The following is a 20,925-nucleotide window of genomic DNA, read 5'->3' as shown; positions in this document are numbered from 1 at the left end:
ATTGAGGAGTCACAGGTTGTTCCAAGTGCTTTTGCTCGTGTAGATCAAGTAGTTCCTGCTCCGGAGAGCTGGCAGTTTCTAAGTATAACACTGAAGGTGGTACGGGGATTGCGTGACAGCCTAATGAGACAATGTGGATCCTTGTGACGCTCGGCGATCTCAGCGCAATAGCCCAGGAGTATCAAATGTTTGGCTGCAAATTAAATCCGTGTTTTGGGAATAGTCGGCATTAAGTAGAGGTGAGGATGAAAAGCTTGTCTTGTTTAGCTGCGTTTCGAAGAGAGTGACAGCTTTGGGTGCTGTGGAACTGTAAATATTAGTTTAGCTTGATCAGGATTCCTGCGGTCCGTTGTAAAGCGTTCACTCAAAGCGGGGAATGGGGTGGAGCAGTAAGGCTGCGGTGACTGAGGGTGCCTGGAGCTTCATAAGTTTTGCCACTGTTCTCTCAAAGGCAGATCCCTGTGACATCAACAGCTTCTGCACCAAGTCTTGATTCTGCTCCAGGCTGCTCTGATCCTGGGTGCTGGGACCTCCTCAGGCCGTGGTTACCTTGCCTTTCTTTGGGGACATGGTGTGAAATGCCAGGTGACGGTGCAGGAAGAGTTGGGAGGTGGTGAGGGCGTGGGATACAGTGCTGGAGTGGGACAGACGTCCCTTCCGACCCTTCCTCCTGGGCTGTTGTCTGTCACCAGGCACCACACTTCCCTCCTGGTGTCCCATGGGTTAATGCTCTCTAAGCAGGTCTATTGCAAGGCACTATAAAAGGGAGGATATTTGTATGACGAATGAAGGCAGAAAGTCATTTCAGACTATTGAGCAGATACCCAAGGTTTCCAAGGTTGCAAAGCGAGTAGGAGACACAGGCAAATCTTGCGTGAATGCTGGCAAGTCCTTGGGAAGTTGTCCTTGGGATCCGTTTGCCTGAGCGTTTTCAATTCCTGTCTCACCTGAGTGTCAGTGACTCAGAGCATGGACACCACGAGCTTTAACTTCTCCAGAGTCTACTCGTGAGACAGCGACAGTAGCCCGTGAGTCATCGTTGTGTAACTTCAGTGGACGGGGTTGACTCACTCGCGTTCGGTTAGAGCAATATTTAATTGCTCTCATAATGTAGGTCTGGAGCGTGAAGGGGCAGACTTCCACCAGCAGGAGAGGTGACTCGGTCTGTGGCTACGGTGGAAGTCGATGGGAGCCAGCTGCCTCCTCTCCGGAGCTGAGTTGTTGCTAAGGTATGGGAACAAAAGGGAATGTGAGGCTAAATCTCCCCTCTGAACCTGCATTCCTGTTTAGATGCTTTCACCCAGCCTAGGTTGCTAAGTTACAGCTGAAATGTATTCAAGGTTAGGAAAGAGCCTTCAGTTTGGTGTAATTACATGTGCCGGAGGATGTTTGCTTTGAACCAAGTTGCCAGGATGTTTTCCGTGATAGGCTTCCCCCTTTCATTTGCAATTTTCAGAGCACAGAAGACCGGTTTGATGCCGCCCTTGCTGCCATGCTCCTGCTTGTTCTGTGCCGGCTGCGTTGATGGTTTCTGCGGTACGAGCAGTATTCCCAGAATCCCAGCTCCATTCAGAGAAGAGGGAGCTCATCTCCCTCCCTGCTCGTTGCTCTGCTAACACCGTGCATTCACCCGACCTGGGCTGCTAACATCCCCCTCCCACTTTCTTGCAAAGTATTAAGTTTCTATAAATAAACTCTCAAACACTGGGCTGATAAAGCCATCGTATCCCCTCGCTGTCAGAAAGGAAAATATGTACCAACAAGGAATCTAAAATAAAATTTGCCCTTTATCTTTTCATTTCCTGCTTCCATTTAAAGCCTTTCACATTAAATGTTTTGTCTCCTGCTGACATGACAGCTGATGCTGTGCCTTATTTATGGGACGCGGAGTCAGGGCACCACGCCAGTTCTCCTGGAAAGATCAACGTGAACCGGAGAAAAGCACAGACAGGGAGCCCTGCCCAAAGGTGCCTCCTGCCAGCGCTGCCCCGTCTGAAGCAATGACTCCCCAGTGCCTTCTCCAGGATTTCCAATGTGATTTTGTTCAACCTTTAAAGCAAGTGCCCTTGAACTTGGGACAGGTGCCCCCAGGTAGGTGTTTCCAAAGGCTTTTGGGTACCTTCACGCACCGAACCTCCCCGCAGCAGAGTCAGGTGCAGTCAGACAGAACCAGGTCCCTGCCCTGCCTGGCCTCCGCTGTCAGTTTGCAAAGAAGTGAATTATTTTTGTTTGAGCACTTCTGCACTGAGGGAGGCTGCTAAGGTCTGACCCAAAGCCCACGGGTGTCTTTGAACTGAATCTCCAAGGTGAGACCACAAAACGTTGGGGAAGCCTTGTTTGACTCCCAGCTGGTCCACGCGGCTGCATTTTTGCACCCTGGTAGCCCCTGGGCTCCTCCATCCCCTACTCCGGGCAGAGCAGCAGCTCCCGGGGGCAGGAGCCTCCACGACCTGCCCTCTGATGGAGGAAAGCACCTGCCCTGTGTTTGTTGACAGAGATCTTTAAGGCTGGGTTCAGGCTGTTTACATCTCCACTCCAAAACATCTCCCTGTGTCCAAACAGCAACAGCGGAGGAAAACATGCCAGGAGCTGCTGGCCACCGGTTGCAAGCAGGGCTCGCAGGGTGCGGCTGCGCAGCTTCCAAATATAACAGCTCAGAAACGGTTCCGGGGGGCTCCCCACGCGCTGTTTTCCTCCTGTTGCTCCTGGTTTGCTCAGCCAGGACACCTCGAGGACGGTTCCTGCATTTGCCAGCCAGGTGAGGCTCCAGCAAGGTCCTGGCCAAGCTGTGTCAGGATGAGACCCGGCTGTGGTGCGGAGGGGACCAAGGACCCAGGGATCCTGATCGTCCCGTGCTGGCGTGCTCGAGGCTGGGCCTCCCCAAATAACGGCATTCCCACCCTGTCCCAGTCCCTGCCCAAGCTGGCCGTGGGTTGGCTTCGGGACCACGTCTCCATCAGACGGAGGCTGCAGCCTTCAAGCTGGCCAAGGGTAGTAATATCTCCGTGCCCGTAATTAGTTCCTAATTAGCATAGTTTTAATATGAGACGGGCTTGCTCTCCCCTTAGAGCGCTCTGCTTTTTACAAGAGGCTGAGTAATTGCCTCTGTGGCTCTGCGGCCGCTCGGCAGCGGCAATCAGCCCGGCTGCCGGCGGGGGAACCGTGCGGGGGGCCGCGGCCCCGAGCTGCTCGCGGGCTCCGGCTCGGCGTCCTCCCTGCGCTTGTTGTTAACAGAGCAATAGCTGCCGAGGTCTTGTCTCCCGGCCCGGCGGTGCGCCTGACATAAAAATGAGATTGAAGCAATTAACGCAGGCATTAAAAATGCATGCGATAGCAGGGCGGACTTCTGCCAGGGGAGAGGGGGGAGCTGGAGACGTGCTGGGCGCCGCGGGGCAACTTAGGGTGCTCCGTCCTGCCTCTCGCTGAGCTGGGGAGCGTTGCCCAAGGGTCTGCCCTCCTCCTGCCCTCTCAATAATGATCAGATTTAAAACCACAAACGCGAGGTCGCATCCTTCGGCAGGGCTGTGGCTGGAGGGATGCTCCAGAGCCGAGCCCGTGGGCAGCGTGTCCCCGAATGTGTGTAGGGACCAAGCGGCTCCCTGGGAGCCTCCTGGTGCCGATGCAGCCGGATGACCATCACCTTTCAGTCCCCAGTCCCTGATTTATTGGGTGCTGCCGAGATGCCTCCTGGTTTCCTTACAGACGGTGGCTTGTGAGGGTCTCGTGGAGGCTGTGCCCCCCGTCCAGCGAGCTGCTTTCTCCCCAGCGTGGTGGGGCTGCGACGTCCCCAGCCCGCTGTGTTTTACTCCCGACCTCTCCCACCGGCTGTCGCGGTGCAGGCGAGGCCGAGCGGAGCTGAACCACGGCCGGGGGCAGCTTCGCACCCCTCGGCAGAAGGCAGCGCGGTACGGTGCTGCCCGAGCACCTGGCAAAAGGATCTTGAACCTTCTGTGGTGAGGGCACAGAGCGGGTAAAAAAAAAAAAAAAAAAGCCTGTTGGCAGCGGTTCATGGGGGTTCAAGCCTGTTGGCAGGGCTGGCTGCATTCACAGAGTGCCTGTGCGGGCTTTTTTCCTTCCGAAACCAAGCTTTTTTTGTTTTCTTTGGATTTTCTTTGTTTGTTTTCAGGCACCCGAGCTAATACAGCAGCATAAAGCGGAGTGAAGTCAGGACTCAGGCAGCGGGGGAGCAGGGGCTGTGTTTTATCCTTGCCTTTAATCTCGGCCTCTGCCCCCGACTGGCAGTTCGATCCCTCTGGCCGCCGTGATCCTGTTTTCTCCCCTCTGGTTAGCGAGCGTTACCGCCTCCGTCCGTAATTAGCTCAGCAGCAACATTTCCTTCCCAACCTCCCATCGCCTCGCCGCAAGCCCCCCCCTGGTGCCCTCCCCATCGCAGCCCCACTTGCGGGCAGGGGTTTGCCGGTGCCCCCCCCCCCCCCCTTTTATTTTATCCCTAGGACAGGAGGGGAACGAGCACGGGCACCTCCTCGTCCCGCGGGATGCCCAGCCCGCCAGTGCCGTGCCCCAGAACGCCAAAGGGGTCTTGCTGGGACACGCCGGGCTGGCAGCGGCCGGCGTACGCGGAGGGGTGCCCGCAGGGGGGTGTTTGTGTTCCCAGGGGCGTTGGGGAGCCGGGGGCACGCGCTGTCCTTGCGGTGCTGGCAGGAAACCCTCCGGGACTTTTCCACTCCCAGCGTGCCGGGTGTCAATTTTCCCTGCACGAGGCCGTTGGCAGGACCAGGGCCGGGCGTCAGCGGGCTCCAAACCCCAATTCCTGCTCCAGCCCTCGCCTGCTGCACGGATTCGGGCACAGCCCGGTCTCACCCCCCCCGCCTCCCCTTTCCAAAAATACCGTTCCTTTTCCCAGGCCCATTAGCTCATCGGTTCAGTCTATCCCGAGCACCCCAGCTCCTTCCTTTGCCTCCAGCCCCTTTGCCCCATCTTTCCCTGCACCGTCCCGGCGTATTTCCCATAGCAAACAGCCGGGGAATTTGCTTGCTGACGCCCCCGGCTCAGCACCAGCCCCTGCCCTCTCCTGCAGGGCACAGCTGGGCCCCAGCCTGCTCCTGAAGGGCGAGAAGCAGCAGCACCACGAGGCTGGGGGAGCTTTGCACGCACCGAAATAAGGCAAAAATCGTTTGGTTTTCCTGCAGAGCTGGTTGCACGAGAGAGCTGGAGCACGGCCACAGCAAAACCTTGCGCATGGCCGGGGCGCTGCACCCACCACCCCCTTCCCCCCAAGCCTCAACCCTCGCGCACACAGCTTTGTTTTCCTTTAACACCCCGGGCTGTTTTCTTCCCCTTTAAACCTCAGCTGTCAGCTGGACATACCAGGAGCTTGCCAGAAATGTCGGCAGCGTCAGGTGATGGCCCAAATGTCTGCGGGCTCCCCCCCGCTCCCTCATTTCTCATCCTCGAGCAACACCGAGCAGCAGCAAGAGCCCAGCCCAGCCAGCACCAGCCACGAAGCCAGCAGCCATCAGGTGAGAGCCAGGGAAACCTCAGCGTCGGTGCAGGGTGGCCGAGGACAAAGGTGGCCGAGCACTCGATTTCGGAGAGCTGCTGGGGCTGTTGGAAGGCACGGCCGTGGCTCGCAGCAAGGGACGGGAGCAAGGGGAGAGCAGCACCCGGGTGGGTGGGAAGCTCTGGAGCAACCCAGGGTGGGTGAAAAATGAGCATTGTGGCTTTGGGTTCTCCGTCAAGCTCGTGGCACTGCTGGGAAGCACGGGGCGGGTGGGCACCGGGGCAGAGGGGTTTGGTGCTGAGGTCCTGGTGGTGCCGGTGCTGGTCCAAGGCCAGCGGGAGCCGTGCCGGAGCGGGGCTCGGCAGCGCTGCGGGGGGAAGCGAAGGTCGGTTTGGATCCAGGTCCCTGCTTGTGCACAGCTCCTAAAAAACCTGCCTGGAAGGGAAGGGAAAGCACGTCCAGGTCAGAGCCCCGAGGCGAGACAGATCGGTGTGAGCATCCAGATGAGCCTCCAGCGCTCAGCCGGGCTGGGCCAGTTTCTCAGAAACAGCCCCCAGTTTGTGGGAGAGCTGCTCCCTTCCCCGGGCTCAGGAGCTGACGAAGGACCCTCTGGTGTCCCCAGGCAGCGTGGCCGTCCCCACCCAGCCTGCCCTTCATGGTTTTTTTAGGAGCTGTGCACAAGCAGGGCCTGGATGTTTTGGGGACCGGGTGTTTTGGGGGCCGGTCCACCCAGGATAACGCGGCTCCTTTCCCTGCCTCCTGACGCTTCGCAGAGCTGCCAAATAAATCCTTCAGTGCAGCAAACGGTATCTTTGCATCTTATTCACGAGGGACGCAGGGTCTGGTCATAAAGTTTATGAACGTCGTTTTCTTTCAAGAAAGGAAGCACAAGATAAAAGAGCTCAGGGTTTCCGCACGTCAGGATTTATGGCTCGAGCTGGGTTCCTGCCCCGAGAGCGGAGCTGTTCCCTGCCGGCACGGTGCTGGCTGCGGCTGAGGGAAGGGCAGAAAAGGTGGAGTGGAAATTCATCGAGAGCCGATGCTGCGTCTGCTCCCAGCCCCTGCAGGATCGCCCCGATCCTGGTGACCCAACCTCAGCGCCAAGGCTGAGCTGAACCTGGCGAGGAGCTGTGCTTATAAATCACTCCAGAGCCGTAACGAGAAGCCCGCCTGTGCAGCGGGGGGGGAGGTTTGGGCATTTTAGCTGCACTTTGCACCAGGGAGCAGGAGGCTGGCGGGGGGAGGCCGTGCGGGACGGGGTCTGTGCTGGGGGCACTTTTTGCTGTTTTGCAGCAGCCGAGGGGGGGCCGAGTTTGCTTTGACCCTGGCAGGATGCGTGCTGGGCTGGAAGCAGTCGGATGTTCCTCACAGCCAAGGCTTCGAGGTGTTCGGAGGCACAAGGCCAGAAACTGAACAGAAATGGGGCAATTAGGTTTGCAAAGCGCCGCCGCGCGTTGCTCCCAGGCTGGGCTGGCGCTCGGCGCAGGAGCTGGCTTTGAATCTAGGTCAGCCGTGGTAGCGAGAGCTGCGGACACGCAGATCTCCTCGAATCAGCAGCCAAGTTCGTTTCTTGCCTTTTAATTAAGGAAAAAAAGATAATATATATATATATAAAAGAGCAGCACCCTGCGGTGCTTGAAACGAGGCTTTGCAGCCCCGCTCCTCGCGGCGCCCAGTGACGCTGAGAGCCTGGTCAGTGTTGACAGGACATCGTTTTTATGGCGATTCTCCTTTTTTTGATATTCCAAAGAGATTCTGCGAGCAGGACCAGGTGAGCAGGGCTGCCTGGAGGTGTGTGCATCCCCCCGGAGCCGGGCTCTGTTTGCCCCCGGCTGTCGGACCCAGAGCTGCGAGGCTGCCGTGCGGGACGGGACGGAGCAGGCGCTAATTAAAGCTCGGAGAATTTCATCCGCTTGATTTCTTTTGGCCCTGCTTAGAGCTGGGAGCAAACAGCCTGCTCTTCGTAGCCTCTTCTGACATTTGGCCTTCAATGAGAGCAGCACAGAGGGGAGCAGCACCCAGCAGGCCGTGTCCCCAAAAGCCCCGGGCAGCGCGCATCCTGGCCAAGCCCGTCCACGACTTGCAGAAGGCAGAGCCGTGGTTTGGCCGGGGTGGAACAGCCTGGCAGGTCCTCAGGCCACACACGCCAGGGTCAGAAATGCAAAATGCCCACAGGCCGGCGGTGAGGTGCCGGGAGCGCTGCGAGGGAAGCTGCCGCGCTCTGCCCGCAGCGGGGGCAGAGCTGGGGAGATGCTTCCCTGCAGGTGCCGTCATGTCTCGGGCGGTTTTTTTGGCAGGGGAGTTCCCTGTAAAGAGAAACGTTTTCCTTCCCCCAAATTTTCTGCCTCTCCTCCGTCCGCAGTGCCCAGGTTACTTTTTCATGTTAGCCGGAGGAAAGAAATCTTCAGGGTTTCTCTGGTTTTATTTCTGAGGCTAGAGATTTATCTGTGATTCCATGTATTTTTAGTGACGTAAATATCTTTTGGCATTCACGATAACTTGAGCTGGCAGAAGTGAATTATTTCAAGTGTCTTGTTTCAGAGGAGCTCAGTGAGTGTCTGCAGGAACATTTATCTGCGCGGAATGAACGATCTGCTTCAGAACAAAAAGTAAATGAAAAGAAGCCCTCGCTCCCTTGTGCAAATCTTGCTCGGAGTTTTGCTTAAGAGCAAACAATAAGAGCCTTATCAAATTGTGTGTTTTTTTCTCCCTGACTCTCTCAGCGATGCCAAGGCTCCCAGCACTGCGTGTTGTGTCAGCCGCGTTTCAGCCTTGGACCGTCTCTAAAGCAATAAATACGGATTGAAGTCAGGTTGCACTCTCTGCTCCGAAGAGGTGTGTTGACAAATGTGCCTGCTTTTTGCTTTTCTCCTTTTTTCAACCAAGGGAGTGGAGAAAAAAAAAAAAAAAAAAAAAAAAAAAACCAACAACAAACAGCAAACCTACAGCTTTCAAGGGAGAAATCCTCTTTAAAAGTTGTTGCAACTTAACAAAATGCTAAATGCTTTTATTAACTTCTAGAAAGGCTCTGAAGAGCTGCTTTCTTCCTGGGCTGAAAAGCACTCATCTAAGTGGCCTGGCTTTGTTCGCTCAAGCTGGTGCAGGCTGGTAATTGTAGAGCAGAAATTCCTTTCTGAAGTGTGCAGTGACGAAAGAATAGAGAAGAGGGAGGGAAAAAAAAGAAAAACCACCAAAAAAACAAACCACCTTGGGGGATGCTGAAGGAGCGAGCTTTGCAGGTAGGAGGGTTTCTTCTCCCCCTGTGCCTCCAACCCACTTCATCCGACTCCTCCAGGCGAAAAACAAAGCGGGCACCTGCGCAGAGAGCCTGCTCGCTGGGGAGCTTAATTACAGCAGGAGGAGGGAGAAGGGGAAATGTAAGCGTCGGAGCTTCGGCTCTTTGTGGCGGGGCGAGGAACGCACCTCGGAGCTCGGCGCTGGCAGGTGCAGGAGGGAAGAGACCCAGAGGGAGCGGGTGCCCTGCCATGGGGCACCTGCAGGTTTATGCCGCCCCCCCCTTGACCACCAGCATCCGAGAGCAGGGGCTCCGTGTGCCACCTTCGTGGCCCTTGGCTGCGGAGAGGGTGACGGCACTGGCCGCGGGGTGGCAGAGGCGATGTCGCGCCCACCCAGCTGTGCAAGCTTTGGTGGGGGGAAATGGACCTTCCAGTGGGGTTATCCTCTACTGCACCCCGTTTCTTCTAGCCAAACTGGGATGCCAGAGTCCCCCCAGCTGGAGAAATAAGGAGAGAGTCACCCATACTAGCAGGGGCAGGCCAGCCAGGGCTTTGCATGCTGCCTTTGGAGGGCTGTAGGAACATGAACTGGCCCTCAAAATAACAACACTATATGGTTGTTTTTCCATCACTTGTAGTTTGGGGTCTGGAGTGTCTTCCTCTGATTTTACTGCCCTGATGGTATGGAGCCTGATGCTTCCTCAGTGTAAATATTTCATCTTCCTTTCCATCTTCCTCAATGGCTGCAGGATTCCCCTGCCCGATGTCCACCAGAGCAGGAGCATCCTTGCAAAGAATGAAGTGAAGAAGGGAGAGGGTTTGCTGGGCGCCTGCAGGAGAAGCCAGGGTGCTGCTGCTGGAGTGTGTCGGTGCTTTTCCTACCTTACTTATGCCAGCAACTCGTTCCTGCCACAGCCACGGATGGATTTCTGTCTGGGGCTGGAATTGGGAAGTGAATCGTCCAGCCGGGCTCTGTGGCAGCGTGGAGGGGCCGAGGGAGCTGCAGCTTGGGTGGGAGCCGTGCGGGTGCTGCTTTGACTCAGCCTCGCACCGTGCAGGAAATGCTCCCGGTGGCCCTCAGGTGTTAAATGGGCAGGGAATGTCCCAGCCTCGCGTTTCTCTGGAAGGTGTAGGAAATGTCGCTAACCCCACCGGCGGTGCTCAGACGCAGGGAGCCGCCCAAGGACGGCCGCCCACAGAGGCTTTATTATTAAACCTCATGCGCGAGGAATGTCCTAGCTTGGGGAAAGACTAAGCCCAGCATTAACACTGTCTCATAAGGCAAACTGAGATTGTTTCACAGCAGGGGTGGTATTAATACAGCGTATTAATAACCCGGCATTCCTGGTCCAAGGAATGCCCTGATCCAGCTGGTTCGATGAGGCCACCGCATTAATTTGATAGCTCCTCTCCATCGTCTCCCTCTGTGTCTTTTACCCCCAACAGGTCTAAATCGGGCCCTTCCTGGACTCCGCGTGTCACGCCGGGGCTCCCTGCCAGCGCCCGGGGCTGTGCGAGGCCAGGCAGCGCTCCCGGCCCTGCCGATGCCACTGCAGGAGGAGGCTTCGTGGTGGCTCGTCCCCCCCCTTCTCATGCTCTCCCTTTCATCCTCTGTTTGCAGACACCGCCGACGCCACACTGAGAAGCCGCACGGGGTGGTGACCCAGCGCAGCATGTCCCAAAACCCGTCACCCCTCCGCTGCCACTGACCGGGAGTGAGCCCTGTGCCCAGCAGCATGGTGGGGCAGAGCGAGGGCAGGAAGGTGGTCCTCCTGGAGCCTTTCGTCCACCAGGTGGGCGGCCACATGAGCATGATGAAGTACGACGAGCACACGGTCTGCAAGCCCCTGGTCTCGCAGGAGCTGAGCTTCTACGAGTCGCTGCCCCTGGCCATGCGGCAGTTCACGCCCCAGTACAAAGGTGCGACCCCGCGCGTGATAAAATGGGTGATGGAGGTGCCACCAGGATGAGCCCCGAGCGTGGGGTCAAGCCTGGAGGGGTGGCAGCACGGGAGGGATGGCTCGGTTGGGGATGGGAAGCCCTTTGCTCGTGCAGCGAGGATGTGGGCATGTGGGATGTGGGCCGCGAGGCTGGCTTTTCCCAGCCTGGCTTCGAGGCTGGCCGTGGCCCCGGATGGGTTGGTCTGACACCGTGTGAATGGTGGCAGGGAGTGGGTGTAGGAAAGCTGGGGCTTGGGGAGACCTCTCCAAACCAGGATCTGACAAGTCACACGTTCTATATGAACACTGCTGGGTTATTTAGCAGCTGGGGATCTCCAAACCACCCCGTGCTGCTGCGCCACCCGGGTGCAGAGGAGCTGTGGCCAGGCAGAAGCACCACGTAGTTCTGGAGTGGCTTTGACCCAAGACAAGCCAACGCGGCCTGCCTGCGCAGGCCACTTTTCATTCCTTGTGGGGGCTAGCCCTCAAATAGACTGCTTTTTCCATGCAGTTAACATTTCATTAACCCCAATTAGGAAGCTGGCCCGCTCCTGCTTGGCGCTGCCCTGACCTTTTGCTAATGTGATGCTGTGGGAGCTGCCCGTGCCCTTGGGATCACACAGCAGCTGGCCCCGCGCAATAACCCTGGGAGTCGGGATGCCGCTCTGAAATAGCAGCCTGTGAGAAGAAAGGGTTTTGTGCCAGGAGCCGGGCTCAGGGGTTTTGCCTTTGCCCCATGCCCCTTGGTTTTGGAGGAGGTGAAGGTTTGGGCCAGAGGCAGAGAATTGGCGAGGGCAAGGAAAGGGTCAGGGCTGGCACCAGCATGAGCTGGGGGAGAGGTGGTCTGTGGGGCCAGCGTGAAATACCAAGCCTGGATAAAACAGCACAGGGCTGTCTTGAGCATCTCGTCTGATGGCTGCTCCACCTGAGCCGAGCCCTGCTACAGCGCTCCCGTAGGCAAGGGTCCCTAGAAAACCAGAGGCAAGAACTGCTTAGCTTCTAAAAATCAACCCCAGCTCTCTCAGCTCTCGCTATAGAAACACAGCACTGGGTGGCCGTGAGGGTCCTGGCATGTTTTTATTATTATTTTTTTTAAGATATCCTTCCTCCCTCCCTCCCTTATTCCCTCGCTATTTTTGCCTTTACTGCCAGACTTGTGCTGCTCGTAACGCTCCTGACCCTGGATTTTTGTGAGAGGCGAGAAGCTCAGCTGTCACCTAAAAACTTAAAATATCTTTTGGTCCTTCAGCGTTACGGAAAGGAGCTCAAAGTGTCAGCCGAGGTCCTGATGCACTTCCAATCCAATTTCCCCCTTCTCCAGAAAGTCAGGAGCCTCTGTAGATTTATGGGACAATATTAAAAAGATGCTTAAGAAAGAAAACAAGTCTTCCTCTAAGCAATTTCCTTTAGCAGGAGCCAGGGTTTAGTGCTGGAGAGCTGAGCCCTGCTCTGTCTCTCTAATAAAGACATTAAGCAGTCCCAGCTTATCAGTTCAGGGGTGGCCCGGTTATTAATCCCCTTTTGTCATCTTTTTCTTTTCTATTGCAAGTCCCAGTGAGTTTTGCAACGAGGGGTAATTAAATAGCAATTCTCCTCCAATTTGGCATTGGGCAGACACATTTTTTTTTCCTTGCGTCCCAGCCCTGAAAGCTGGGTAAACTGAAGAGGTGGGACGTTTTCCCACGAGGCAGATCAGCACCAGGGGGAATAATCCTGAGGTCTTCATCACCCGCTCACACGTGTCCACGCTCCTCATCTCTATTCTTAGGCTCGGTGGGGCTCAGGGATCCTTATGTAATGATGACATTATGTGCAGCGCTGATCAAATGTCATCATTCAAATCCTACACCCAGCTGGCTGCTTCAAAAACCCCCACTGCTCGCTTAACCCTTACGGGCAGGTCGGTGACCTTGAGGCTGGCTTTCCCGAACCAGCCCCTTCCAAACCTTCTCCTGCCCCATTCAGAGCTTGCTGGGTGGGGGGGTTGGATACAAGGCTGGAACTCCTGAGGGTCCCTGGGGTGCCACCAGCATGGTGATGGCACCAGAAAGACCCACTGCTGGCCTCGCTGGCTCTGGGCAAGAGTGGGATTGTGTTGGTGGTGGCACTGAAAGGCAAGCAAAGGCAAGCACCCGAGTACGTCTTTGCTCCCAAGCACATCTTTGCTCCCAGACAGATGTTTTCTCGTAGCAATAACAGGGACGCTTGGCAGCACTGGATTTGTTTTGCACCCAGAGGTCACTTGCAGGACATATGCAAAAAACATCCATCCCATAAGGAAGTACAGCGGGAAACAAAAGTAATTGTAAGGCTGGGATGCGGGTTTATGAAGGGAGCGTTTGGGGGAAGGAGGTGAGATGATCACGTTCCCTTGCAGTTTAACTGCTCCTTCTTGCCTTTGAAAATCTCCCCATTAATTTTCATATTAATGTAAGATATTTAAGAACTCTTAGTTTCATGCTATATATAACATTTTTAGGGCCGGATTGTCAGCACTATGTAAATCAGCACAGCTCCATTGACTTGCAGATACGTAACTGGGGCAGTTTTTAAGGTTACAGGCTGCTGTAGTGCCAGAACTGAGGCATAGTGCTAGATTTGAGAATTAGACTTTTAGAATCGAGGACTCCGTTCCCCCCTCAGTGAGTGACTTTTTAAAGATAAAAGGGCTTTGATTCCAGAAAAAAAAAAAAATATATATATATATATATATATATATAGGCTTTTTTCACATCCACCTCCCCTGAAAATTCAAAGCAAGCTGATAGGAATTTCGCTTGCTCTTGGTAATCTGTAATACGGATTTTACAAACGGGACACTGCTAGAGATCATGCGGGTGATGTTGGAGCCTGAGGAAGACGTAGCTCCCAAGCTCCTGCTGCTCACGATCACCATGAGCAAAGGATTAAGATAGCTAAAAATATCACGCAGCCCCTAATTAAGGTTTCTAGCCCCACGGAAAGAACCCCACAGGGGTTTCCAGCCCATCTCTCCTGGGCAAGAGCAGCCTGTGTGTGTTCCTCACTCATTTCAACGCAAAGTTATCGGATTTAGCCCAGCCTGCTGTGGCACACCGTTAGGATTAATGCTGATTTTTTTTGACAGAGAAAGGGAACAGAAGCGGTTGTGGGCTGCACCTGGGGCAAGGTACCCGAGCAGAGGCCGTACAGGGGGCAGGAGGGCACAGCAGGGACATGAGGCTCAGGACCACCCCAAGTCGCACGGAGGTGGCTGGTGGAAATCTTCCTGGAAATCTTCCCTCGGTTGGCAAAACCCAGCAGAGAGGGCTCTGCACAGGCAGGGAGGGCAAACCCCTGTGTCCGTGTTTACTCTCCGTAATCTCACTTTAAACGAAGAGAAGGCAGTTTGCATGTTTATTTGGCAAATTTGTTTGGGAGAAAAGAGCCGACTTGTTTGTAAGCTGCAGAAATGCGTCTCCCCGCAACGAGGAGCAGACCAAGCGAGGGCACCGGGAGGAGACGGCTGGCACAAACCCAGCGCCGTGTGTCGCTAACGGGGGCTCTTTCCAGCGATGAGCTTTGTTGGTCCAACAGCCCAGACCGTCCTCTTCTGGATCTGCCTTGCTGCAGCCAGACTTGAAAGCAGTGGGGTGCTGCCGCGGATGATTCACGCGGCTGGCATCCCCTCTGAGACCGAAAGGGCGATGCTCTAAAAATGCCTGCGCTGCCTCGAGAGGCTCGGACGGCCCTGACAGGGCTGCAGGAGCAGCGCTGCCCTGAAGGACTGCTGTTATCAGCCTTTCCCAGAAAGGTCAGAGCCGTCTGGAACGCCAGCCACGGCCATCCCTGCTCTGTTATTTGACACGTGGAGGCAGCAGTCCCGATGCCAGGGATGGGCAGAGACTGGGCTAAATACGCGTGAGGGGCTGAACGGCATTTGAGCCCTCTGCTTCCCATCAGAGTCAGGGAAAATTACAACCCGAAAACGTGCAGTGGTGTTTTAAGCACTTTGAGCGGAAAGAAATAATCGCCGCTCACGGTCGTTCCTCCTCAAGAGCACATTGAGGGTCCGTCCAGTCCCTCCCGTCATCCTGCCATTAGGGTCCTGGTGCTGGGGGAAGGACACGTCCACGACATTGTGTGGCCCTCACGTACACAGGCCGCGTTGCCAGCCCCTACGCGTGCCTCTGCCCTTGTTCCTGGGGCCTCTCTGGTTAAAAGAAGCAGTTGGCATGCTGGTCGGCTGTGGAAAATTCCCGTTCCCCAACCCTCCCTTTGCTTTCTACCAATGGAAGGCATTTCCACCTTGCCCTGAGCTCAGAAGTGAGACCTTAATCCCTCGTCATAAATAAGGCAGGGGCTCCTGGCCCAGCGCAGGGGGCTTTGCTGGGTCACTTGCTGCATAACAGAGCCTGAAGGAATGGAGAAGGAGGGAACATGGTGTTCGGAGGAAACAGTTTTCAAGCAGAGCCCACAGAAGGAGGGGAGGGAACGTTAGAAAAGCCTGTGGCTGTTTTCCAAGGGTCTCAGACCCACGGTGTTTAATGGGCCTCAAACCAGGCCGGGATCAGTGCGAGGGACCGCTTAAAACACGAGGGGACAGCTGTGCCGCTGGTGCTGGGCCTGTACGGCAACACAGGCATTAACCTCACTCTGGTCTGGTTTTCCTCCTTTCCTGCAGGTGTCATTTCTGTGCACCTCAAGAAGGACAGCCTCGGCAACCTGACCCTGCTCGCCAGCCCCAGCCTGCAGGCGGAGAGCTGCGGCCGGCTGGACCACGCCATCGGCGACTCGGCGGTGACGATCTGGCACAAGTACAAGCGGGCTGCCGGCACCAGCAGCGAGCACGCCCTCGTCAAGAGGTGTCACACGCAGCTCACCAAGACCTTCAAAGACAGGTGAGGGTGCGCCATGGGCTCCCTGCAGATTTCTCCTGGTCCCGGCCTGCTGTTTGGCAGCTGGAGCCATCCCGGTCTCGGTGGGGTTTAACTGGGATGGTTTTGGTGGCACGGCTCCTGGTTTAAGGTGAGGTCCAGGCTTAGAGAACAAAAGCAAGGTCCAGGGTTAGAGAACAAAGGCAAGGTCCAGCCTGCTGGCTTCACGGTTCACCCACAGATGGAGCAGGGGAGATTTGGCTGTGACCGAGGTGCTACTGATCGATTTTATGCCTCATGCTCTGCTTCAAGCCCATTTCCTCCAAGTGCAGCCAGCTCCAAAAGGAGGAGAGGCCCCATGAGAAGAGCCACCGAGCACTCCGAGCACGTAGTGCCCCTCTGCTGGTAGCCAGCCAGGAGGTCGGTAGCCACACGCGAGGTCGGTTCGATCCTGTCCTCGTCCCCAGAGAGCTGTCTCTGAAAGGCATCACAGTGCTCGCAAGCACGCCTCGACCTCAGGACCTGCAGAGGCTTTCCACAAGACATCTTTCATGTCAAACTGCTTCAGAAAAGACCTCGGTCAGCTATGACTGAAGGGTGCAATATTGCTACCACGAAACCGCTGCCCTCGGTGCGAATGGAGTTAGGGCTTTGGGGCCAGCAAATGACCGTACAAGGAGAACAAATATCCTTTTTGCTCCCTCCCTTCCCTCCTTGAAGCCAGCCCTTGGAAACGGAGAATCGTTCCTATTGTTGGACAATTTGCCTGTGTTGTGCCTGTTAGGTAGATAGAGATTCCTGGTCATTGACACCATGAATGGTGCTTTTCACTGAAGCCAAGCACACTTTGAAATTATAATGAAAGAAAATATTGGCATCCAGCAATAGATGGCTTTCTGAAAATTACTTTTACAGAGTAACAAAAGATCTCTGCAGTTTGGACATGATGAATATGTTTCCTTTGAGAGTCCCTGAAAATTTCCCTTATCAAGTTTGAGGCTCTACAAAAGAGGAGGGGAGGGAATATTCTCTTCTGGAGCTTATAAACCAAGCATGTTCTTTTGTGTGCTTTGACTAGCTGCCCAGGGAAGATGCTATTGAGGACAGACCTTCAGTACCACACAGATCCACTTTTGGAAGATGCAAACGGAAACCAGCCAGAAAGAAAGAGCTACAACCCCTGGGGACTGCACTGTCACAGGCAGCACCTGAACCGCATGTCCTCCAAGTATAATGAGAACAAACTTCACCGTATCCTTTCTCTTCTCTCTCCTCCATCGCAGCCTTTGCTACAAATAACAGCTCATAAGCAATGTATGTTTTATTGCAGTGCTATGCATCCCTTCTCTGTCCAGCTGCTGTGCAAAAAAAAAAAAAAAGAAAAAAATATATATATAGATGCTCTCTTCTTCCACTATCTAAAAAAAGAAAAAAGGAAAGAAAGAAAGAAGAAAAAAAAATATTTCCCATAAGGGGGCATTCAAGCTTAAGTCAAAGATCCCCTTGGCGTACATTTAAAAACACAACTATACAGGAATTAGCAGCCGCCTCGCCTTTTATTTTCCTATTACACTTCATTACCCACCAGTCATGTGAGTAATACAGTTTAACAACTTCCCCACACCCACTGGGGTGAGGACAGCACTGAGGCAAGGTGTTGGATTGACAGCCCGGGGCTCCGGTGTCACTAGAGAATGGATCTGTTGGTGCTTTAATTGGTAGGACTGTACTACAGTAAATTAACTGCAATTGGCAGCAAGGGGCCTATAGCAATGACATGTTGGTAAAATTGGCTCAGAAAGTCTCATTACAGTTGTGAGCTATTATGGAGAGCGTCAGCAGTTGCTCTGATTTAAGACCTCTTTCAATTAGAATTTAAAAGTATTGGGTTTCCCTTAACTCATGCCCAGAATTTCTATTGCTTGAGAATGTGGTATCAAAATACAGCTATCCCTGCATCCTGGACTTAAAGATGGGCACCCGGCAGCACGGAGATGACGCCTCAGAGGAGAAGAAAGCGCGTCACATCAAGAAGTGTGAACAAAGCACCTCTGCCTCTCTGGGCGTTCGCATCTGTGGGATGCAGGTAAGACAGCGCCCCGGTCCTTCTGATGTCTGCCTGACACGCAGCTTGAAACCAAGCTGGAAATCTAAAGGGATTCTTTCCCTTGTTGGTGTAAACTGACGTAGATTTCTTCTCGTCTCCCACCAAATAGAGGCTGTAAGAGCAAGCCACTTGACTTGTGCATCCTATCCTCAAACAGGGCAGAGTAGGGGAGTACAGAATATGGCACGCAGAGGGGAACCTTTTCCCGTACCCCTGTTTGACTCCTGGAGGTTTGATTACCTTCAAGCTGAGAATCTGCCTGTACATGAAGACAGATTCTCCTCTTGTGCTCAGCTCCTGGCTGCTGCACACACACACAAAAAAAAAAGCATCACTTGCTCCACTCATGCCTTTGCTGAGCTGTCTCGTCTGATTGCTGCAAGAGCGAGGGGTTTCTTTTGTGCTAAATATTATGGTTCTTCTTGATTAAAATCACTGCCCTCCCTGCTAGAAATGGAAGCTACACATTTGATTCACTCACAGTTCTCAAGCAGGTTTCAAAATGTTGTTCTGCTGTGCCTGAAGGATAATTATGACAATGATGATTATAAAGCACATACACTGCAGTGTAAACAGTGTCAAAAACGATGTCCCTTTCTGGTCTCTGACATCCTTCTGCTGAGCAGATTAGGCTTTAAGTTACAGCTGGTATGTGAGCTAATTCTGAATTCACTCTTCCAGTTCTTACTCTGTATTACCATTGCCTCACATACATAAAGATTTCTGTCTGTACCTTGTCCCTCTGTTTAAGAAAACAAGATTATTGCTACCTGCACTAAGAGAAGGAACAAAGCTGGGGTGTTCCTGTACTGCGAACTCCTGACATAGCCAGAGGGAAAATGCTGTAAATCAGTAATGATGTGGCTACGACTTAGAGCTATACAGGGTTTGCAAAGGGGTAATTTATAGAAGCACAGGAAGAATCTACACCGGTGGCTTAAACTGAAGAGTTTAAATCTCCAGAAGGGGCAGGAGGTGGGATTCAGTGAGAAGCCTGCAGCACACTGCCAGTATTGTTCAGCTGCAGAGGATCTGTGTCTCAGCTCGGGACTGAAATTTTTAGATTAGGGCAAAACCCAGAACTGGTGGAGGGGAGAACAGTAAGACATCCACTGAATCTGGATTGTTGCTCTCTTTCCTCAAGGTCTACCAAGTGGACACTGGCCATTTTCTCTGCAAGGATAAATATTATGGAAGGAAACTCTCTCCCGAAGGATTCAGGCAAGCCTTGCACCAGTTCCTGTGCAATGGTAACCGCCTCAGAACAGATGTCCTGGAGCCCATCATCCTGCAGCTAAAAGCTCTGCTCTCAGTCATCAGGAAGCAAAGCTCTTACAGGTTCTACTCCAGCTCACTTCTCATCATCTATGATGGACTGGAGCACAAGGAGAACACAGCACCCTTGGATAATCACCTCCAGGGGCACTTCCAAAAAACAAACTGCACCACGACACACGGCACTAATCACGCCAGAGTCGACGTCCGCATGATAGACTTTGCCCACACCACTTTTAAGGGCTCCAAATGCAATCACACCACTTATGACGGGCCAGACCATGGCTATATTTTTGGCTTGGAGAACCTCATCAAAATTCTTCAGAACATCTCGGAAGGAAAATGACAAATTCTGTGAAATAGCCTGAATTTACTAGTGACCGATATCCCTGAAAAGTATCGCATTGGGTCAGTTGTGTGGGACCCTCACAGCTGCTGAATGTCACGTGCACGGCTTGGAATGAGAGCATGGACAGCTTGCTAGGAAAAACTGCTACGTGCCATTACTGAACTGAAGCGTAAAAAGCAAAGAGCTGAAAGAATCTGTTCTGCCTGCAATCAATCAGAAGATTTATTTTCCTTTCTTGTTTTACTGCTGTCCTTGATTTATTTGTGAGTCAAAAGAAAGCATTACTTGAAAGAGTCTTAATGATAAAATAGGACCTGCTCACCTCCACCACACTCACCAAGCCAAGCAGGCTGAGAAGATGTTGTGCATGTGAGTGAGACGATTAAAATGAGCTGGCAGGTCTTAACAGATTGCAGCATTACTCTCATCTCACGCTCAGTGCTACGGGCCGAACACACTCAAAGACACAAGTGGAACTAAAATGCACACCCTGACATTCACACTCCACGTGCCCAGCGCTGCAAGACTGTCCTTGCAAGTCATTTTCCATACAGCGCGGGTATTTGGTGCTTTGTTGAAACACAAATGTACCAGATGCAGAACTCTGGTTCTGTACTGCTTAAGGTGTAAAAGCAGGTGGACCTCAGACCAAGAACTGGACCTTGCAAAGGTTTAATATTCCTGCGGGACGTAACAGGGCATGTTTCCTAAACTTTCTAAGCGAGAAGCTCCTTGGGGGCTGGGAATGTGATGATCCTGTCAGATACTAGTCACACAAAAACATTCACATCAAGGTATTTATGCTTCTAATTTAAAAAAATAAATTCAGGGACTAGACATTAAAGTTCACCTAGAAATTCTTTGATACAAATATTGTGTGTGTGTTTGGAGGAGACAATAACAAAAACTTGATAAAATGTTTACAGCTTTTGTTGACAGATTTTATTATGGAACAAATATAATTCCTTCCTGCATGGTGTGGGAAACTTGTATGAAAAGTCCTTACACAAGGAATAGAGGTACAGAACCCAGTTATTGGGGAGTGGGGATATAAATAAAGTTGTCTAAGTAACTCTCACCTGTTGTCCGTCTCTTTTTCACTTCCAGAGCGTCCTGACGTTGTTATCTTTTGTTTAGGGCTGTGTGTTTTCTGAAGAGACATTATTACCATGGGCTTAAATATCAGATCTCAGGGGAGACCCCTTCACTTGTATTTTACTGCATACAGCTGGTAAACTGCGGCAATTTATGGCCGGAAAATTTAAGTCATCTGGCCCAATTGCATATTTTACTTGGCCTGAAGTGGATTTGGGAAGACCTGATTATTTACTGAATGCTGTTCACAGTATTGCATATTTCTTGCCCACAAACTGCAATGACTATAAAGAAAAAAAGCCACAAACACTCTGCTTCAGCGGTGAAAGGATTGAGTCATCAGTTGCCTTGGCTCATGCTTGCACATGAGGTCGGTGCTGAATGTGGCCGACACAACCCACCTGAAGGGCTTTATCCAGACCTCCCTCAGCCTTTGCAGCGTCGCCGAGCCTCTTGCTGGATGCTGCCACCAGGCCCTCGGGGCTGGAAGAGGTGAAGGACAAAGAGGGGTCTAAAAGGAAACACCAGCAGCTGGCTACCTGAAGGGAAGCTGTGGGGAGCTGGGGGTCAGCCTCTCACAGGTAACCAGGGATAGGACCAGAGGGAACGGCCTCGAGCTGTGCCGGG

At 53.3% G+C, this 20,925-nt stretch overlaps 1 protein-coding gene across 2 annotated transcripts; it reads left to right on the top strand.

The window, feature by feature from the left end:
• Positions 1-126: 126 nt before the first annotated feature.
• IP6K3 (inositol hexakisphosphate kinase 3) lies at positions 127-20,281 on the top strand. Of its 2 annotated transcripts, XM_035347102.1 has the most exons (7): positions 127-1,229; positions 1,859-2,091; positions 10,319-10,617; positions 15,280-15,496; positions 16,551-16,723; positions 17,383-17,558; positions 18,724-20,281. In XM_035347102.1, exons 3-7 carry the CDS (start codon positions 10,434-10,436, stop codon positions 19,198-19,200), a joined length of 1,227 nt encoding a protein of 408 aa, XP_035202993.1. In that variant the 5' UTR covers positions 127-1,229; positions 1,859-2,091; positions 10,319-10,433; the 3' UTR covers positions 19,201-20,281. The 2 variants fall into 2 exon arrangements, with proteins under 2 accessions (XP_035202993.1, XP_035202994.1); XM_035347103.1 differs by lacking the exons at positions 127-1,229; positions 1,859-2,091 and adding an exon at positions 4,603-5,480.
• Positions 20,282-20,925: the final 644 nt, after the last annotated feature.

Source organism: Oxyura jamaicensis, chromosome 26, assembly GCF_011077185.1.
Source record: "Oxyura jamaicensis isolate SHBP4307 breed ruddy duck chromosome 26, BPBGC_Ojam_1.0, whole genome shotgun sequence".
Classification (NCBI taxonomy): Eukaryota; Metazoa; Chordata; class Aves; order Anseriformes; family Anatidae; genus Oxyura; species Oxyura jamaicensis.
This window is presented reverse-complemented; position numbering and strand designations above follow the sequence as displayed.